This window comes from Mustela nigripes, chromosome X (genome assembly GCF_022355385.1).
Source record: "Mustela nigripes isolate SB6536 chromosome X, MUSNIG.SB6536, whole genome shotgun sequence".
Taxonomy (NCBI): Eukaryota; Metazoa; Chordata; class Mammalia; order Carnivora; family Mustelidae; genus Mustela; species Mustela nigripes.
Window position 1 is genome coordinate 35,628,155 of NC_081575.1, and position 21,933 is coordinate 35,650,087.

At 41.4% G+C, this 21,933-nt stretch overlaps 1 protein-coding gene across 2 annotated transcripts in view; it reads left to right on the top strand.

Annotated features, from left to right (window-relative positions):
- Window positions 1-6,949: 6,949 nt before the first annotated feature.
- The window catches only part of LHFPL1 (LHFPL tetraspan subfamily member 1), a 45,260-nt gene continuing 30,276 nt past the window's right edge, over window positions 6,950-21,933 (top strand). For both annotated transcript variants that reach the window (XM_059385034.1, XM_059385035.1), the window contains exons 1-2: window positions 6,950-7,049; window positions 14,914-15,309. In XM_059385034.1, the coding sequence (XP_059241017.1) occupies window positions 14,928-15,309 (382 nt within the window). In that variant the 5' untranslated portion in view covers window positions 6,950-7,049; window positions 14,914-14,927. The remainder of the gene's footprint in view (window positions 7,050-14,913; window positions 15,310-21,933) is intronic.

The window sequence follows — 21,933 nt, forward strand, 5'->3', positions numbered from 1 at the left end:
ACTTTCACATTGATCTTCCAGCCCAGAATTTTCCTCCAGACCCACATAACTATGTCTGTACTATACACTAGGATGTGCCAAAGATGCTTCTCACCTAATAACCAAGATGAAAACAATTATTTACTGCTCTTCAATGTCTGCCATTAAAGAGAAGGAGTGTGGGGACATCACACTACAATGTGCCTTTATTCTTATCTTAATGAAGCATATCTCCATGAATGGCGGTTCTTGAAGCAGAAATGTAGGAATCATACCAACATCTCTCCCTCTTCCTCAAACTCCTTTTGGCCCCACCCACTCTGTTTCCCATCCAGCCTGTCTTCTGTCTTCAAGTCCTTTTCTGAATCCATCATTTACTAGACCCATAAGCACTATGGCTTTGGGAAAGTCATATAACTTTTCTAAGTCTCAGTTTCTGCCCAGAAAATTGAGGTAATGCCTACTTCATAAGGTTGTTGTGAGGACCAAATTTACTATTCAAACTTAAGGGACAGTTACTTGGTAAAAGCAAGTCTTGCTAGCAAAATTTAAGCTATAAATATAAGTTCACAATTTCCAGAACATATCCATGATGACAGCCTCCTGCTCAGGTCTTCTAGACCGAAGGCATTTTAGAATCATTGATGGGTTTACTGTCACAAGAAAGTAGAATTATATCCCAGAAAGCAAGAGAACAAAGTTCTTTGGCTGTCAGTTGTATTTGACTCACAGCTGTCCAGAAAACATGGTGCATACTGCAGGTCATTAGGCACATGCCCAAATATGCCCTGGGGTGGTCTTGCCCCAGCACCCAAATACCCAGAGAACAAAGCTGAGGTTCATAGAGCAGGGCCTTTCCTATTGTGTGATCCTTGCTTCCTGCAGCTGTTCCTTCATGGTATTTTGTGGGCGAGTAGTCTGGCTCATAGCACTGTCTCCACTGGCTAGCCACTGGCCCTATCAGATTGCGCCTGTGGAAAATGCTGTTGTATATTTCCTGAGCCTTACATCTCATTTCCTGAGCATATTTTGATTATCATATAATCCTCACATTTCCCTCAGCCTCTTAGCCAATAACAGAATGGCGGGAGACACAATCATCCTTTCAGCTCCTTTAATGTCCTTCTGCAGTGTAGTTGCTCAGGTCTTTTGGAGCAGCAGGACAGGCTACACCATTCAGCAAAGCCAGTAAAATGTAGTAATGCTGCGATAACCAACTGGATGCTTAGAAACCAGTCTTTGTGAATGAGGTTCCAAAACTGACAAATCTCCATCTCTTGCTTCAGGAAGCAGAAGCAAGGATAATAAGGATTTTTTGGTTCTGGAATGTTGCTTCTCTTGTTTCATGGAAACTCTTCTAACCCTCTAGGAAACGAATTAGGGTGGTTTAGAAAATTAGTTAGGCCACCAGTGGTCATTCTTCCAAATTGTTTGGCCGGCTGCAAAGACAGGGGTGTTAGTGCTAGAAAAGCTTCAAAAGACACTGAGGACTTTGTGGTGGGAGAGGAGGAATGGGGAAGAATGACAGAGGAAGTACTATTTTTTAAAAAGATTTTCTTTATTTATTTGACAGATGGAGATCACAAGTAGTCAGAGAGGCAGGCAGAGAGGTGGCGGGGTGGGGGGAGGCAGGCTCCCCGCTGAGCAGAAAGCCTGACACGGGGCTCAATCCCAGGACCCTGGGATCATGACCTGAGCCAAAGGCAGATGTTCAGCTCACTGAGCCACCCAGGCGCCCCCAGAGGAGATACTACTGGGATACTTGGGACGAGACTGTTCTTTCAGCTGTCTGGACCATCATTTAGGACACTGCACTATGAATACAATTCTAGTCAAACCTTAGTTAACTTCTCTGTTCTTAGGCAAAGCATTCTCATAATTAGTTCAGCATCAGGGCACCTTGAATGCAGATGCTAAAAGGGAAAAGAAAAGTGAAGTTTGGAGGTTATAAATGGAAGGTAATTCCTGAAAGAATAAGAAAGATTTGAGAATAATGTGGGACCTGGAAATACCAATGTTACAAATTTCTATATTTTACGAGAAGGTAATTTTCAAATATGAAGCAGATAATGCTTTAAACCAGGCAGTGGCTTCCTATTGCTGTGACTTAGGCTGGACCAGAATGTAAACTTATAAGGGTAGTGACACTGTCTATCTTCTTAATTCTTGTGCTTCCAGTAACTAACACGGTGCCTGGTACATGTTGGTGATTTGTAATTGTTGGCAGGTTGTCTTTCTCCAATAGGGCAACAATCAGCATGGGTAATGAATCCTCCTCATCTGGTATATCAGACTTTTTAAGAGTTTCATTTAACGTCTTGATGAAAATGTTCTCTATTCTTTTTCAGAAGTTTATTCATACTCAATATAAATATGTTCACAGAAGGATATTCATAGTTGTTAATATAACGCAATTTAGCTTAACTTACACTGAAAGTATACTGAAAATTGGTAAATAACAAGGTAAAAAAAAGGTTTATTTTTCATCTTTTATATATAAACCTGGTTTATTTTTCATCTTTTATAAATATAATAAAAAACCTGTCTCAAAAGTTGTTAAAGCAGGCAGCAATGAATCTTTTAGGACACTGCCCTAGAAATGAATTCTAGTCATTCTATATCACAAGTAATTTATCTTTGGTTTACTTCTGTATAATACACAAATTATACTCTAAAAGCTTAAAAGTTGGTACAGAAAAAAAAAAAATTGGAATATTTTAGTGCCAGCTAACAGTGTAGAGTGTGTAGACATCTATGTGTAACATACGAAACAACTATGAAAACTACCCTATTTTGGTTCATATTGTATGTAATTTTTAAAGATATACAAAATAAGACTGAAATAATTCTTTAAATCTGAGCTACAGCAATGTGATGGAACTGGCTTGTACCAGCTCAAGACAGTAGATTGCATGTATATTTTCCCAACTTCACTTTTATTGACTTCAAGTTGATAGCTTGCAGTTGGCCATGGTGGGAATATTTCCACCATGGAAATAAGCAAATGCTACAAATTAGGCCTTTCTTGGTCTCCTGCCAACTGAATCCAGTTACTAAATATTTATGAGCACATACATCGTTAGCTAACACTATCAGCTGATCTTCTGAGGACAATTAAAAAAAAAACTCAACAAAATAGTTGTCAGTTTTGTTTTTTATAGAAACGTAAATATAAGTTTCATCTCTAGGTTTTCAGTCTAGAACTGATACTACAGCATAGGCAAGGTATACCTTCCGTATTCAACCTGACAGGCCATGGAGTATGCAGGGTTTCTTTTTATTGTGTTATGTTAGTCAGCATAAAATACATCATTAGTTTTTTTTTTAATTAAATTTATTTATTTTCAGCATAACAGTATTCATTGTTTTTGCACCACACCCAGTGCTCCATGCAATCCGTGCCCTCTATAATACCCACCACCTGGTACCCCAACCTCCCACCCCCCGCCACTTCAAATCCCTCAGATTGTTTTTGAGTCCATAGTCTCTCATGATTCACCTCCCCTTCCAATTTCCCCCAATTCCCTTCTCCTCTCTAACTCCCCATGTCCTCCATGCTATTTGTTAAGCTCCACATCATTAGTTTTTGATGTAGTGTTGCAGGATTCATTGTTTATTGCAAGCCCTTTTATGCAAACTCTCCAAAGTTCAAGGGTAATGGTGTTCTACAAATGCCTCTATAAATAAATGGCCCTTTCTTATAGACTAGGAAAGAATACGCAGCCCATAGTAAAAAGAAACTTTTTTGTTTAAAAAAAAATCAAGTAGAGGCACCTGGGTGGCTCAGTGATTAAGCCTCTGTGGGGATAAAAATATATGTTTATAAAAAATAATAAATAAATAAATAAATAAAAATAAAGAGAAAAAAAAAAAAGCCTCTGTCTTCGGCTCAGGTCATGATCTCAAGGTCCTGGAATGGAGCCCCCGCACTGGGTGCTCTGCTCAGCGGGGAGCCGGCTCCCCCCACCCTCTGCCTCCCTCTCTGCCTACTCATGATCTCTTTCTCTGTCAAATAAATAAATTGAATCTTAAAACAAAACAAAACAAAACCCAAGTAACCCCCCAAAAAGAAGCAACTCTGACAAAAGGGCAAAAATAAAGTATATTCTGATGAGTTGGGGTTAAGGAAAAAAATCTAGAATTAGATTGTAGTGATGGGTTGCACAATTTGGGGAACATACTTAAAAAACTGAATTCCACACTTTAAAAGGGTAAATCTTTTGGTATGTGACTTAGGACTCAATGAAGTTGTCAGTAAAAAAATAGTTAAGGTATATTGGCTAACGACATAAACACAGGTTCAAAGGATAGTTAACAGAGAAATACATTTTCATGAGCTTAAAGAATATTTAGCTTATACTGATCCGTAGTATATGGTTAACTTCAAGGATTCTAAAAACCTGGTGAGGGTTGATTGGCACCTTAACAAAGATGAAAGCAAGCAGCATTTTTTAAAAAAATTTCCCTCCATTCCCCTTCTTTTTCAACCCCTTTCACTTAACAATTGACATAATGTCTCTATCAGCGTGGATTTAACCAGGGGTCAGCATCATTTTTTTTTTTCTATTAAGAGTCAGATAGTAAACATTCTAGACTTCGTGGACCATAAGATCCTTGTAACAACTATTTAAATCTACAATTGTAGCATGAAAACAGCCATAGATGATACATAAATGAGTAAGTTGTGGCTGTGTGACAATAAAACTATAAAACAGGCAGTCTATTGGATTTGGTGCATAACACAGCCTCTGGTTTGCTGACCTTTTGTCTAGACTGCAAAATGTTGTAGGGTGTTGATTTTGTTTGAGAAATTCTATTGCATAGAGCAATGGTTTACAAACTAGGGATAGGGGTAGGATATGTATCAGAATCATCTATCACTATACCTTGTCTTAGCAGGAACTCTTATTCCACACTCACCAAAGGCAAAATTTAGGTGTTCCTTGGGTCCCTGACCAATATCCATTTTTACGTTATTAAAAATATTATGTACCATCCTATCCTCTAATAAATTACAAGATGTGTTCCCCTCTTAATCTTTCCCCCATGATCTTAGAAAAGTAGGGCTAAATAGCATATTTCACTTATTTTTAAAATTTTTATCCACCCCATTCCTCTACCTCCCTCCCCTCCAGCAACCCTCGGTTTGTTTCCTGTGATTAAGAGTTTCTTATGGTTTGTCTCCCTCTCTGATTTCGTGAAAAGCACATTTTAAATGAAAAATTATCTAGAGTCACAGGATACAATCATTTTTTTCCCCTGAGAGAATTATCAACTGTTAAACTAAGAACAGGAAACAGGCCTCTACCCAATAAATTAGATCATTATTTAGTAGACATTTAAGTTTTCATATTATTCCACTTAAGGGAACTAGGAACATAAGGAAAAAAGGATAAAAAGAGCTAAGTAAAAATGATCTCTACTTAGAGTTACAAATGATCAGTTCTCCAAATGATAGGTGTACCATTAAGCAAGGGGCAATATTTATTGATGCATAGAGTGGAATAAACTATTTTTCTTATGTCAAAATTTTTAGCTCTTATACAGTTATTACATGTATGCTAATATTGACTTATTTTTAATGACAGAGGGTCTAACATTTCCCTTAATACAGCCCTGCATCTGAAGCAGTGATTCTTAAAGGGACACCACCTGGGAAATTTTAAAACTTATCTCAGGACTCACACTGCCAAAAATCTGACATTTCACCTACTAGGTCATCTGTCACTCCCCCAGAGACTGCCTTGTAAGACATTGTTACAGACAGGAATGTGGTTTATCAATGTGTTAGGGCAGGGAAAAAATGATAAAAAACTGCTGATGAAAAGTAAAAAGATAGACAAATGCATACATGAATATAAGGTTGTATCACTGATAAAAGACAGGATGCCCACTTGTATCCACAGCAGGCAGGAAAAACTTTCAACTTCGTTAAATAATTGGGGTACAATTAATCTGTCAAACTGCTAGTTCATTTATTCTCCTCTTTTAAATTGTTGTCACAAAATGCCAGAAAATAGGTCTGATAACCTTTATAGCATTCTAGGTGGGCAAATAGGACATAGAAGTAAAGACACTTTGGACCAGTCTAGTAGGCTCTATTAAGTTAGACTGGTTACCATTCTTCCTTCCAACTCATTTTGTTTAGCAAAGTTCCCTATTCACAAGGCATCCTGGAGGGGAAATGAAACATATGCGAAAAACTAACACAAGGTATAAGGTGATAAGTTTCTCAAAATAAATATGGAGTGCCAGGGACATTCACAGGTGGGAGAGATGACATCAGGTTGGAGCAAAGCATCTGGCCAAACTCCATTAATCTCCAGACTTCTCAGTTATCTCTCTAAGCACAAAAGCAGTTTTTGGTGCTTTGGGATAAGTTAGACACTGACTTTTGGTAGTGCTGTTATTTTCAAAGAGGCATTTTTAAGCTTTTTCAATGTGTGATTTCAAGTTTCTTAAATGTAAAGTCATTACATCTTGGAGCCATTGATTGCACTGTTGGAGAATCAGACAATGGAAATCAGTTGGAGAAAAAAGTCTATTCTGTCTTAGTTCATTCAGGCATGTGTTTTTTGTCATTTCCAGTCACTTAGGTCTGCTGCCTAATGTATATGGTGGAGATTATTTAGGGCTTTTTAGGAAAGTTAGGGAGAATCTCTATTCCTCCATAGACACGCGAGCAGCAGATGAGGAAGTGAGACAGAGATGCAGTTGTAACATGGGAGCGTACGTGTACGTACACACACACACACACACACACACACACACACACACACACACACACAGCTGAGTTGGCAGCTGTGAGGATGGAGGTGGGGAACTCTGTGCCAGCCAAGCTACTCAAGTGTCTGCATGTCTGAGGCTGGATTTCAAGCCTCCAGCGTGTTTGGAGTTAATTCCCATTAGGTTGGACTCCGCCCCTCTCTCCCAAAGGTAAAGCAAGGTTTTCAGGCATCACTGCAAAGAGCAGCTGGGATTCCCATCCCCTTCTGACAAGCTGTAAGGAGAAGTTGTTTCTCAGATCTGAGTCTGAAGAGAGGGAACAAGTCAATCGGCGTGGTCAGAAGGTAAATTTGCAACTTGAGCCAAATGCAATGGAAACAGCTGGATAAGAAACTGCTTTTGCTCTCCCCTCGCTCAGCCCCTCTTCTCCCTTTCCTTTCTCAGGCTTCCTGTACTTTCATCTCATAGCTCAGAGAAGCTGTTTTCTTCCCAAAGAGGGCCTTGTGCATTTTTACTCCCTCATAGCCTGTTGTTTGCATAGAGGGTATGAGGAATCTGGGCTGGATTCCTATTTCCTATTGACAGGGGTTGAGGACCTAAGGGTTAACTGTCAGCTGATTTTCCCAGGAGAGTTGGTAACTTGAGGAGAGGAAGTGCATGTCTCTGGGAGCAGAAGAAAGGATTTTGCTTGGGACAGCTATAGAAAGAAGAGAGGATCCGGTTTGCTGGTGCGCTGGGTTGGTCTCTTAGAATTGCCTAAATTGGGATTACGGGACCAAAATGGGGTGATGGGGTTAAACTGAAATGCAGATGTTGAAGTCATTCAGTTGGGCTGGAAACAAAAGATTGTATTCACTCCATAAATATTTATGAGTTCCTACTATGTGCCAAGCATGATGATTTACAGAAAAACCTGAAAGAGTTTGACTATAAATCCATTCTCGAAAAGAACATTGGGCTCAATAGTTCCATTTTGTGGTGATGTTCGGCTTCTTGGGAAACTTCAAGTCTTCTCTATTACTTATGGTGGAATGGAATCTTTTCCAGTAGAGGGAAGAATAATGAGCACCCAGCCTAGTGTTAGGTGTACCACAGATGTCATTTCACTTGAACTATGTTTAATCATCTCCATTTTATAGATGAAACTGAGACCATGAGGTTTTAAGTGATCCTCTCAAGTTCATGTAACCTGTAAAGGGAAGACTTCAGGACCCCATCTCAGATCTGAATCCAAAACCTGGACATTTTTCCACTAAAATGATATTTCTCAATCATCAGTTTCCAGTCAATTGAGAAATTTTTTAAATATGCAAATCTCATGAATTGTGATTCAGTGACTCTGAGAAGGAGAGTCATAGTGTGCATTTTAAACAGCACTGAGGGTGCTTCTATTGCAGAGGGGTTGGGGCCATCATTTTGAGAAATGCTCTTAATATACCACACTGCTTCTCATGTCTGCCAAAGTGGTTGGTGAAGTATCTAGCCCACCTTCTTCCTATACTGTCCAGGTTCACTGAATGGAGGTGGTTAGCTGTGGTGGCATTCTATTCCCTATTAAGGCAACAGGTAGAGGTTCTACTGGGCAACAGCAGCAAGGATGGGACCATGAAACTAAGGGTGTAGAGAGATACAGTACGAGTTAGCCCACTGTTGACAAGACTTAACAGTGTCTTGCCAGAGCAGGCTGGTAGGAATGGTTTCTAACTGATGAACGCGACTCCGAGCTGACCGACTGATCACTGATGGTAGTGGCATCTGTCTAGTCAGAATAAGAACTGGGACAAAGAGTTCTAATTGGCACCTCATCAAAACAGAAGACAAATGGGGAGCTCAGTAAGCACAACTTTTTTTGCAGGAAAGGGAGGTGTTCATATGAAATTTAGGGAAATCATTCCAATTCCCACCCTTTCAACCTCCAGCTCTAGAGAAAGGGAATAGCCCAGGACCTGACATGGAGGATCTTTGTAAGGTTCTCTCTCTGCATGGCCAAATTGATTATTCAGTAATAGCCTTCCAGGTTGTCAGGGATTCAGTTGGTTTTCTGTCTCCACGAACTCTCTAACTTCCTGCCTTCAACTGCCTTGCCTGTTTGTGAACATCTCAGATGAAAGTAAACAAATAAACCAAATAGTTAGTTTTGCTAATCTTTTTATTTCCAGAATAAAAGAGGAGGGAAGAAGAGAGAAGGCTTAGAAAGAGATCAGCAAGCATGACAGCTGAGGAATTTGAAAGATAAGGCTTAGGTCAAAAGGGAGACATTAAAAGCAGAGTAGAATAGTGGTGCCAGGGACTGGTGGGAGGGGGGAATAGGGACTTGTTGCTCAATGTGTGTCAAGTTTCAGATGCTAGATGAGTAAATTCTAGAGATCTTCCATATATCTTTGTGCCTGAAGTTAACAGTACAGTGTTGTGCGCACTTTGAAATAAATAAAGAGGATAGATCTCACCTTGTATTCTTTACAAAGACAAACCAATACAAGGAATTTTTGAAGGTTATGAGTATGTTTTATTAACTTGATTGTGGTGATGGTGTTAAAAATATTAACATATGTCCAAACTCATTGAGATGTATGTGCTAAATGTGCGCATTTTTTTTTTGATATATCAATTACACAAATGGGAAATAAAGCCCTTATAGTAACTGCATCATGTGATGCTTTCAGGCATAGGAGAACTTGGAGTCACTCCCATTGCAGAGACATACAGAGGAGGAATAATCCCTGAAGGACTCAGGTGGCAGGAAATAAGGAGAGAAATGCTTGGGGCTGTCTAAAGTAGAAAGATCTAGAATGTTCAGGTTCAGGGTACTTATATATACAACTCTATACAAAGAACTATGTTGGGCAAAGACATGACTCTAGAGTGTAGCCCTATTTACCACCAGAAGCATTTGCCTGTGTATCTTGCTCATTTCCTACAAAAGTCTCAACGCTGCATATGATGTGTTTGTAACAGGGTTGGCAGGTAGGCAATGCACACCATCTGGGGGGCATGAGGAGAAAGGCCTGTTCATATTCCTTTGCCAACACCAGTGCCAACAAACCCACTCCTTACAGACCAGTCTGAAACCAATAGTCTTGCAACCATGTTTTCTTTAGCAGCTGCAAGTCAGAAGCGCCCTTTCTGACCACTTCCTATTCTGGTCATTAACTCACTGGGTGCTTTGCCTGGACCCTGTTACCTTTGGTAAGGTAGTGCTTTCCTTAACTCAAAAGTTGTATGACAAGCTCAAATGGGGACAAAAGTATTTGAGTCTTTGTCTGTGAGGACTGGGGAGAAAATGAGGTCAAGGAAAGACTTGGTTTCTTTTCCTCCACCCAAAAAATAACAAGAGTTTTTCCAATTTCATTTGATAGTAAGTGCCTATGTATGAGTACATACACATGAGACTGAAAAGGTGAAAACAAATAATCAAAGACATGACAACGAGACACCACAGAGAGAGGTAGAATGCTCATTTTAGGGGGAAGAGGGCTAAAGGTAAGCTCCCAGCAATCATCTGGAAGACCAGCCAAGCTCTTCTCCATTCTATCTGAGGATGCAACCAAAGAAATTATCCTTATGTTACAGCACAGAAGGTTTCAAATGAGACAAAATGAATGATTTATTGACAGGGAGAGTTGTTAACATACTGAGAAAAATCAGAGTTCCCTTCTCTGGAGTTCTTTAAAAGCAATATAGATAACCATTTGACATGTATGGCTTAGGTGGTTTTCCTGCCTCAAAATGTTGAAGGGATTCCTACCCATGAGTCTGAATTAGAATGATGATCATCTCTCTAAAGATTAGTGAGCATTAGCCTTCAGTAAGGACAGTAAATATAGAACACACTTCATGCTTCCACCCTGGTTGTCACAGATTTCTGGCCACATTCACTGCATTTCATACAGCTACTCTCAGAAACAGGCACATGACCCATTTAGGAGATGAAGAAACTAAGGGATGAGGGACCATGTGACACCTAAAGAGAGAGGATCAATAAGAATCCTATCAATATCTTGTTACTGGACAAATTAGCAGGAACACCAGGGTTGAGTTCTTGTTTTCTGAACTCCAGTGTAACTGTGTGGTTAGAATTCCAGGACAGGGAAACACAGCCATTGCATACGTGACATATACAGAAAGAATAAAGATAGAATGAAGTATAGCACTGTGCATGATTTTTATTTATGTGAGTGCAAAGAGACTTGGCTAGTTCCTGGGATTGAACTTGGATTGCTTTGGAAGAGTGTCATGGGTGGACATCCATTGCAAGCCATACAGGAACTAAAAGCGTTTTCCTGAATGTACCTCCTTGTCTGGCACATGTGAACATGTAGCAGTGTGCTTGCATAGACTCCACATGGCCCAATGCCTCCCTGAACAGCCACAGGTGAAGCTGGGTTGGGGCTTATTCTATGCTCAGAAAATATTGAGCAATTGGATCTCTGAGTTCTCTTCCTTGACTTCATGAGGTCACATCTATGATTCAGAGAGGTTTACATTCAGAATACATAGGCTTCATCTCTCCATTGTTTAATGCCATGGTCACTTTTAACTTCATATTGAGTCCTGGGAAGAGAACATTAGAGAATTATCTGTGGCAGTGATTCTCAGCTTGTTGTCCTCGAACAGTGCTGGCTCACCACACCTTTAGTCCTAAAGAGGGTGATTAACTTTCCTAGTTTTGTCACTGTGTAAGTCCCACATCCCAGGAAATCCTTTGGTTCCAGGAGAACTGGCATGATTGGTTGTCCTAGTCCTCAGTGAAATAAGGACAATGGGTCTTTCCTGAAATTAAAAGTATTTAAATTCTGAAAGCTGATGAGTTTCTCTAAAGCTAAGCATACGTAATTTAAACTGGATTTTGTGATTCTGCCTTCTTTCAACTTGGCTTCAAAATTCCATTTTAAAAATAAAATTATAGTGACAGTGGTTGGTAGTATTGTAGTTTTTTTAAAAACATCCTTATTTGTTACAGATTATGATCATCTTTTTTTAACATTTTAAAAAAATAAATAAAAGATTTTATTTATTGGAGCATCCAGATGACTCAGTTGGTTAAGCATTTAACTTCTGGTTTCAGCTCAGGTCATGATCTCTATGTCGTGGGATCAAGCTCTGCATCCAGCTCCACACTCAGTGTGTAGTCTGCTTGCGATTCTCTCTCTCCCTTTTCCTCTGTATTAGAATGACGACCATATCTCTGAAGAGATATGGTCAGCCCCTCCTCGCCATGCCTGCACACTGTCCTCTCTCTCAAAATAATGATTTTATTTATTTACTTATTTGTGAGAGAGAGAACCTGCATGTGCGCCTGTGCACACATGAGTTGGGGAAGGGTGGGGGTGGGGAGAGAGAGAGAGAACCTCCAGCAGACTCTGCACTGAGCATGGAGCTGGGTACAGGGCTTGACCTCACAATCCTGAGATCATGACCTGAGCCAAAATCAAGAGTCAGACACTTAGCCGACTGAGCCACCTGGGTGCCCCCAGATGATGCTAATCTAATGTCAGACCCCCACCTTTTATTTCTAGTATAGCCTAGGTACCACTCAGTGATAAAGTTTCTTTCTCCACCTTAAATTATCTGCCCTTCTACTGGTTGTCATACCGAGACTTTTGATCTCAAAGTGATGACGTTTATGGGCAACATATGGGGTTGGTTCTGACTAGAGTTGCTGAGCTTGAAACGGCTAATGCTCTTATTCTACTGGTTTACACACTGCTTAGAGAAAGCGGCCTTCCTCCTACCTTCCCAGTTTGCATTTCTAATTCTTTCCCCATTCTTAAACATTTTTTTCAAGTTCTGGTTGGGAAACCACAGAGGCTTTTAACTGTAATACTATTGGGGTGATAAAGGAGAACATGGGGGAAAGGTGGTGGGTGAATGAGAAGTGCGAAGTAATGGCTGTTCCATTAAATTACTGTGCAACCTTGGGCAAGTCACTTAGCTTTCTGACCCTCACTGTGCTCATTTGTAAATTGGAGGTGACTTTTTATTTTATTTTATTTTTTACAGAGAGGGTTGTTGAGCAGAGTTCATGAAATAATGACCTTTGGAAGGGGGTATGTTGATGCAGCCCTAAGCGTTTGTCAGCTGGTTTCCTCTCATCCTCCCGCCTGGGCTTCTTCACTGGGAAGTGAGACCATAATAGAGGGCTGCTTGCATTTCTCATAATATTACAAACTCTAAAATAACAAGCATAAGCATTATCTCATTGTGGCCAAGTGTACCTGTTTTCTAACAGCAATTACTTAAAACTAGTTCCTCTTCTCCCATTGGCTTTCAATCCCTCATCACATCTTCTCACCCTGCCCGCCTTGGGTACAAAACCTCATTCCCAGGGGCCCAACTCAGGGCACTTTCTTCCCAGGCCCTGGCATTCCAAAGTAAGCACCTGCAATTTATGATCCCTTCTCTCTTCCTGCACAAAACACATAGCAGACAATACATATGTTTCAGGAGGGGAATTGTGGTAGACTGAAAACAGAGCATTATGCTAAGAATCAAATAACTGGGCTCCAGTCTGGCCAGTGTACTCATAGCCCTTTACCCTTGGGTAAATCATTTCCTCTTTGGATTCCAGTCTGCAAAGTGTTGGGGGAGGGGTGTTAGTACTATGTAGTAGATAAGTACTCGCCCAGGAATCTGCAGATCAGGTTTCTTATTCCGGTTTTGCTGCTTGCTGACTTTGTCTATGACTTGGGGGAAATGATTTCCCCCTTTACTGGGCCATGTGCCCCATATGTAAAACAAGAAGGTTGAATTAGGTGATTCATTACAGTCCTTACCAGCCTGGAAATTGGCTGCTTCTATGAAATGGGTTTCATTAGACAAACATGAGTTGGAGTGTCTGCTCTGTGCCAGACATGTTTGTGAAAATGTCCACAGCTGGGCACAATCCCCAAGACCCTGAGTATAACTGCTGCTTGTTCCTGACAATGTCTTAGACGGGCAGTATGGTAGCCTCATACACCCAGTGCCTGTATTCCCCCTTACCTTGCGTCCCCACTGCTGAACCTTTCTCCCACCACCTGTAGCTTTAAGCAACGGTGATGAATCATGGAGAAGTTTCTGAAATATACTCCACCATCTGCCTGCTGGAGACATTCAGGGTGCTGTCATCAAGCTGCAGTGTGGTCTCTGCCCTAATTGAGGCCAGAAAGCAATGGCAGATTAATGGAGTTGGGAGGGAAGTGGTTGATTTTTAACAGAGGGGTCTGTGAAAGCCATTTGTGAGCTGGGCTGAGATTAGATCTGAAAAAACTCAGCATCTTGAATCTGAGATTACTTGTTCCAGAAGGCACCTTGAAATGTCCTTACAGTTACAGATGTATGTTCCTACTGCCAGGCAGGGGGTACTTGATCCATTTCAGAGAGAGGAGAAGCTTTCCTGACTATATCGAGTAAAGGATGAGGCAGGTTTTCTTAGTAGCCCATCTAGAGTTAAACAACCCTCACTGCTTAGAAAGTTGCATCCCATATTGTTTTTGGGGAAAAAGTGACTGAACAGTGCTCACTCAGTGACAACGATGGGGTGTGAGACAGACACCCCTTGTTTTATTCTAAATGTTACAACCCTGTGAACAGTTCATACTGATGCACTACTGGATATCCTACATAGGTCCCATGGGCACATCCTTTAACTCCATAGTGAGCTCTCGTTCCCTCTTCTGTCTTGTAGGAGGGGCAGCCCTGTAAGTTGTCTTCCATCTTCTTCCTTCCTTCTTCCTTTATTCTCTGAAAACAACTTGGTTTCTGACCCCCTTGAGATACCATCTTCTTCCAGGTTCCCAGGACAGCAAGGCCATTCCACTGGAAGCTGACGATTCTCTGGGCTGCCTTGGTTTCATTCCAGTTTCAGCTCCTACCACTCATTTCATGCTAGGTAGATGTCAAGAGTTAGTTGAAAGCTCACTAATTAGGCTGCATTTGAGTTGGCCGAAGAGTCACTAATTCAGTTCTATGGTTCTTCTATTGCAGCCTAGAGACCCTAGAACTCTGAATCAGGTGGGAGGAAGGGAAGATGGGAAAAGTGCTGGAAAGCAGAATCCCAGAAGGACCTAAATGGGCCTCGAAAGAATGATCTTATCCAAAGGCAAAGACCAAGTTGTCTATAAACAAGTCCTAGGACTGGCTAGCCAGATGAAAAATAGGCCAATGGAGCCTACATGCTAACTTTCTGCATTTGGTGCTATGACCCAACTCATCTCCCCATCCCTGCAGAGAAACCTGGGACCATGAGGAGCAGCCTGACACTGGTGGGGACCCTCTGGGCCTTCCTGTCCCTTGTTACTGCTGTGGCCAGTTCTACCAGTTACTTCCTGCCTTACTGGCTCTTTGGATCCCAGCTGGGGAAGCCAGTGTCATTCAGCACATTCCGGAGGTGCAACTACCCTGTGCGGGGAGAGGGGCACAGTCTGATCATGGTGGAAGAGTGTGGGCGCTATGCCAGCTTCAGTGCCATCCCAAGCCTGGCCTGGCAGATGTGCACGGTGGTGACAGGTGCCGGCTGTGCTCTGCTGCTCCTCGTGGCACTGGCTGCTGTCCTGGGCTGCTGCATGGAGGAGCTCATCTCCAGAATGATGGGACGTTGCATGGGAGCAGCACAGTTCGTGGGAGGTAAGACTGTTGTGGGGCTTGGGTAGGTTGTGGAGCTTGGCAGTGGGGGTAGGGGTGGGAAGTGTTTATTTATGGAGAAATCCACTCTCAGCCCCTCCCCTTTACCCAACCCAAAGGCTATGAATGGGAACTCCTTTGAAACACCCAGCCTAGGACTCCCTAAACTGCCATTTACACCAAGACTTCATTCGCAGCAAAATTGACTAACAGCAGAGTTGATATCTGGTTTGTTCACCCTCCATTTCATCACCTTCTTCTGCCTGAATAGTGCCCATTTAATGATATTATCCAGATCCACTTTTCAGGGATAACAATGTGTACTCTAAATATACTTGGTATCTAAAAGCCTTGATCTCTGATAGTTATCTCAGAGGACAGTGATCTGATAAACATGTAGACACAAGTGCTAATTACTAACAAGTTTGATGTATGATCCTCACCAAAGAAATACAGCTCTAAAAGTGAAATGCTAGATACCAGACAGACTGTAGTGACTGCTTATTTGGCCTATATCTCTCTATGGCTAGCCCTGTCTGGTAGCCTTTAGCACTCTACCACCCTGAGCCCTTTTCTGATTTGAGAGTGGCAACTTAGCTTCATTTGAATTTCTAAGAGTTGCTAGCAGAGAGTGAGGAGGGACTAACTGGCAGAAATCAGAAGGCCAGTAGCAACAGCTTCCATCAGACTCCAACCATTAACAGTGGCTTCTGTTCCCAGCTTGCTTGGGCTTGACTGAGACATTTATGAAACCCTTGCCATTCTCCATAGGATACATTTTAGTTTGTCCCACTTCCTAGGTCAGGAAAAATCAAAGAAAATTCTTGAGGAGGTATGTGGGTAGGTCATGGAGCTTTAGATACTCATAGACTGAGTGGGGAGGTACTTTGGCTGAGTGATAGGTGTCATACAGAGGAAGTAAAAACATCAGCACCCTTTACATCTCATATGTTTCCCCTTATAGAATGATTCCCCATTGACTCGTGCCCATAGGAACATGGCCACAGTATTTACACTCAGAGGAGGGATTTTAAAGTTCAAGAATAAAACGCCATTTGACAGTAGTCATGGAAGGAGTCAACACCCAAGGCATGGTAGTACAAGGTTTATCCCTGGATATGTGAATGATATTGGGCAGGTTGCTAAATTCTAACAGCTTCCCCATCTGTAACACCAGCCAAATGAGTGTCATTCCTACTACCTTTTTAGAAACTCGTGCCTGTCACGTTTTTATCAGACGTAGGGAAATGGTGAAGACTGCTTGGACGTATCATATTTTCTAGAAGCCCCTTGGCACATGATCATATAACCCAAGGGTCTTCAAAGACTTTGGATCTGACCTCTTACAGATACACTCTGCCAGTGTCAGGAAGCTAAACTTGAACAGCATGTTTAGCACCATGGATAAAAGACACAAGAGAAGGAACTGTGGGGGTTAAGTTTAAGCTTGTTCAGCTAAGGGGAATTGATTTTGTTGCTCCAGGTCTGGCAGCTTCTCGGCAGCTAGTGCATTAACTGAAATACATTAGTGGGTGGAGCCAATTTGTTTTAGGTCTGGTTTATCTCTGCCAGACCCCAAACCACTGAAGAGATGGAGTATCCATTAAGAACAACCTCCTCCCCCTCCTGACTCTTGTTCCCCAGTTTGGCAGCTGCCCACAGAGATGAACGGTGGGAAGTGAGAGAGACAGGAAGAAATAAAGAGCTGCTGGCCTGAGTCAGACTTAGCAAGGTGACCTGATGGGGCCCTTGGGTCCCATTTGCTCCACCTGCAGCTGATCCAGCTGGACAAGCCTAGGGTCCAGAGAGCCTTCCACTGGGACCTTCATGCCCTGCTCCAACCGGTGAAGGAAACATCTGGCCAGGAGATTATTTCAACCTTGGGGATGCTGAGGTTTCCAACCAGCTGGCCCCTAGTCCCTGAGAACAAGGTCATTATTCACATTCCCCTGTGTATACATATGCAAGATGCTTGTGAATTGTTCTCTATCTTCGGTAAGAGCTAAACAAAGAAGAAATAGTTGAGAAGTAAATATAAGGAACTTCTTGGCAGGAAAAAGTGTAAGATCTTGGATTGAGTTACTTGAGGGAGGCCAAGAAACTTTCTAGAGCATGGAATGTATCAGGATCACCTGGAGCGCTTAAAAAATGTGGACTCCCCATCTCTCCCATCCTCTTTCCCATTCTGATATACATAGGAACAGGTGGAAGTCTGGTGTTTTGAAAAATCTCCCCAGTGACTCTGAGGTGTACACTGTGTTCCCTTTCTTCAACTCAAGTGAGAAACATCACCCTGGACATTTTTTTTTTCTTTAAGGAGATAGAATTCAACATACCCAGACAGGCACCAGTGTTTTTTTTTTTCCATGCACGGTCCTAATGCTATATGCTTCAAGCTCAATGAAAATTGCCACTGGAGACAGATCACTGAGGACCTGAATCAAGGAAAGGGAACTATTTTTCTAAAAACCATTATCTTCTCTGGAAACCATGCATTTCCTGGACAATCCTTCAAAGTTTCACTGGCATCATTTCATTTATCCTTACCATGCTAAACAAGGATAAAAGTGGCTTTCTGTTTGGGAAAATAGTATTTAAAGTAGTAAATAGTATTTAAGTAGCAAATATTTGTGTAGCAAATTGGAACAGAGCAGAGAATATGGGTCAGGGCTCCTGAATCTCAGCCCAGAGCTTTATGCACTGGTACTATTGATTTTTCCTTACCCCCTTGAAGACGAAATGCTATCACAATGTTTTTCAGAGTGGTCCATGAAACACCTGTGTAAGAATTACCTGGGTGCTTGTTAGTGCCATTCTAAGCCTACTGAATCAGAACTGATGTCTTCCACTCTGTATTTTACACAGCCTTTCAGACTGATTTATTTTTTACAATATAGTATAAAATAGTTCAGAGGTATGTACCACTCAGCTTAAGAATATTACCAATACAGTTATAGTCGCCTTCATATCCTGATCACGGTCCCTTGTTCCTGGAGCAAAGGTAACTACTGTCTTTGATTTGTTATCATTCTCCAGCATGATTCCAGTACATGCTAAAATTTGAGAGCCTCTGCTCAGTTTCATTCACAGTGTTGCTTTTTTCTAGAATTCCCTTTTCTTCCATCTCTGTCTGTAAACATCTGCCTATTTCTCAAAGTTCATGTCAAATGCAGCCTCTGTGTGAAGACTCCCCTGATCTACTTCAAATATCGCTCACAGAAGTAAATTGTCTTGTAACTCCGAGAGAATATGGGGTCCAATGAAAGGGAGAGTGAGTGGGGAGCTCCCTGGGCAGGAAAAGCTGAGATTATAGCTGGAGGGCAGACTTAAAAATTTTCTACTGTGTTTGAGTTGAAGTGCTCTAAGAGCAATAAATTGAGCAAATTAATAAGAAATAAACCCATACTAGACTTTTGCTCAGGTAGTAAATTCAGACTACCTAATAATTATATTTAGACAGATATTTGGTGGAGAGTATAACAATGATTGCACACTCAGTATTTGTACTTATGAATGGCTGGCAGGGGGGAAGTGAAAGGGGTCGATAGCACCCAGGGAGAGGGCTTTCTCTGCCCAGAGACAAAGATTTGTCATCTACCTAATGGAGAATGTGCAGTTTGGAGGAGTTTATACAACTGTTGGGATGTGGTGAAGTAGTTAATTGTGGCATCAGGGGAAGGTTGACTGTAGCTGAGAAGTAGCTTCAAAGAGGGTTCCGAGTTCATCCAAGAAGGTAAGTGTGAAGGTTTGAGCCGAAACAGAGTAAAGTGCTTAACTCCAGTCCTCTGCTTGGTCAGAGAAGTGAATACTAGCCATAGCAACCATGTTTGGGGAGGACATTTGGTACATTTTGCAATAGGGGATTCTTGTAGAAAGAAAACTTGAGGAAGGGAAGCAAGATGTCAGTCCAACTGGTCACTGTATAGTAGAGAAATAAGGATAATAAAATACCCTTTCTAGAGGCAGATGAGAATAAGAAAGTTCCTAGCGGAACCAGGGGACATATGTGGTTGGAGAGGTAATAAGTCCAGGAGTTAGCAACAGCACCTAGAGAGGTGGGAGTCAGGGCTATAGGTCATATGTGGCAGGGCTGGGGTTTAAACTAGTTTTCTCTGCCATCAGAGCTGCTGTTCTTCATATTTTTAGTGGTGTTTATCTTAAGTGTTGGTACCAGAACCAGATGCATCAGCATCACTAGGGTGCTTTTGAAATGCATATTCCTAGGCTACAGTTGTTGAATCAAATATCTACGGCTGAGGCCCAAGAATCAACATTTTTTAATAATCCCCACTCTTCCAGAAGATGGCAAGGCCTGGCACTGGCAAATGACTTCTGCATTTCTATTTGAAGCTCATCTTCAGAATCCCAAATTGATGAGAACTTTTGGAAACAAACATAACTGAGGATAAATTACCTTGTGAGTTCATTTTTAAAATATGTCTCCCAGGACACATCTTTCTCCAGCTATGAGCAAATGTGATGGAATCAGCTATCAGTTACAAGTCAAACATCTCCATGAAGCCTGTGTACAAGCTACTGCACTCATCTATCTAAAAGGCAGGAGGGAGGATAGGGAATGGGAAGAGTAGGAGGCCTGGTTGGATAGAGCTTGGGGCCACACGCACTGGGGCAGAACACATGCCTGGCCAAGATTTCTAGTCTCTGGCTTGATGCCTGCAAAAAATTGCAAGATAACAACTCCAGCCAGGAAGCTTTTGAATCGAGCCCTGTTGAGCATTTGACTTTTCAGCTGTATTTTTTATGAGGACAAAGAGTTGAGGAAGAAATTAGCACGGAGAAAATAGGTGGAAAGTGAGAGAGGAGTCATAGGGAGAGGCTGCTGTTTAATGAAAATAATTTTTTTGTCGAACACTTTCTATATGCTAAGCACTTTCTAAGTATTATTTCTTGAAACAGCCCTATAAGATGGAGTACTATATTCTCATTTTAAAGTCAAGATAAATGAGGCACAGAGAGATTAAGTGACTTGCCAAAAGTCACATACAGACTCTAGGTGGCAGAATTGGAATTTGAACTTAAATCTAGACTGACTACAGAACCTGTTCTCTCTTTTTTCCCATCTTATTAAAATGTAATTGACATACAACACCCTGTAAGTCTAAGGTGTACAATGGGATAATTGGATACACATATATATTGTGAAATGATTACCATAATAAGGTTGGATGACACATCCATCACCTCACATCTTGTTTGTGTATGTGTGTGGCGAGAACATTAAAGATCTATTCTTTTAATGACTTTCAAGTATAGAATACGATATTGTTCTCTGAAGTCATTGTGTTGTGTTGTCTCTCTGGATGGAACACCTATAAGATTCCTAGTGCTTGCTAGAGATATTGTTGTCAAAAAGTAGTCATTTCTGGATACCCATCTCCGGAACAGCAGAGCTTGTAAGGGTTGATGATCACTCTGATTAGTGGGAAAAACTGTTGTCAGTAACTGGCAATGTGACCATAGGTAAATCTCTTTCCCTCTCTGAGTCTCAATATCCACATTTGTAATGGGGACAAATTGGAGTAGGTAAACTCCAGAGGCCTTTCTCTCTTTAAGATTCTATGTCTGTATCTGGTGTCTAGGATGATCTCCCATCCCTGCTATGAAGATACCTTTAGAAGGTTCCCCCTTGGGTAGCATGGGCAAAGGAAGCTGTCTGTCAGGTACACATAATATACTCTGAAACAGATGCATTTATTGGACACCTATTACATACCAGGTGCCAAGTGTTCCTCCCTTCCAGGAACACACACGTTAGTGAGGGAAGCAGACCTCAGTCAGTTGTAAAGCATATATATCTCGGGATATTTAAATCACAGGATTAAGCACAGGGTGCTATGGGAACAAAAAGAAGGAATACGTAACTTAGTCTGGAGGTGGGACCTTGGGGCTGGTGAGAAAGGCTTCCTGGAGGAGGTAATTCCTGACCTGAGCTCCTCAACCTGGTAAGGTCTGAGGAACAAGAGGGGGCTGAGGAAAGTAGAAGGTTCCCCTTGCCATGTTGAGGCAGACACTTAGCCAGCAGGAATACCTGCTTGAGAAATCAGAGTTCATGCCAGTCTGAATGTGGAGGTTGGAAAGCAGAACTGCTGTACTTTTATGAACTTATGTTCTTTTCTTCCTAGTTTGTGTGGAAAAGCTCACTTTTTAGTAACTCTTCCCTCAAAGGATATATATACTAGAAGCAGGAAAAGGCTTAGATTTCATTTCCAATTTTGTCCTTAACCCACTGTGCATACTCTGGGTTCCATATTCTGGCTCATACCTCCTCATCTCTCAGGATTTCAGTTTATCTGTGGTACAAACAAGCAAACAAAGGAAGCCCTAAACAAATAGGAGTGCTGTTCCATTGTCAATGGATAAATTCCAGAGCCTAGAAAAGTCTTTGAGTGACCAGCTTCATTTCCTTTAAGACTATGAGACAGATAAGAATGCCTTCTAATTTTAAGCATTCCACTGAAGGGAATTTCTAGCCTTAATTGGTCATTCTTTTAGTTTCTAAACCCTCTCTCACTGTCAGAAAGTTATCACTATTATCCTATTTAAACCTTTCTTTTTTTAAAAAACATTTTTATTTATTTATTTGAGAGAGCGAGGAAGAGAGCACAA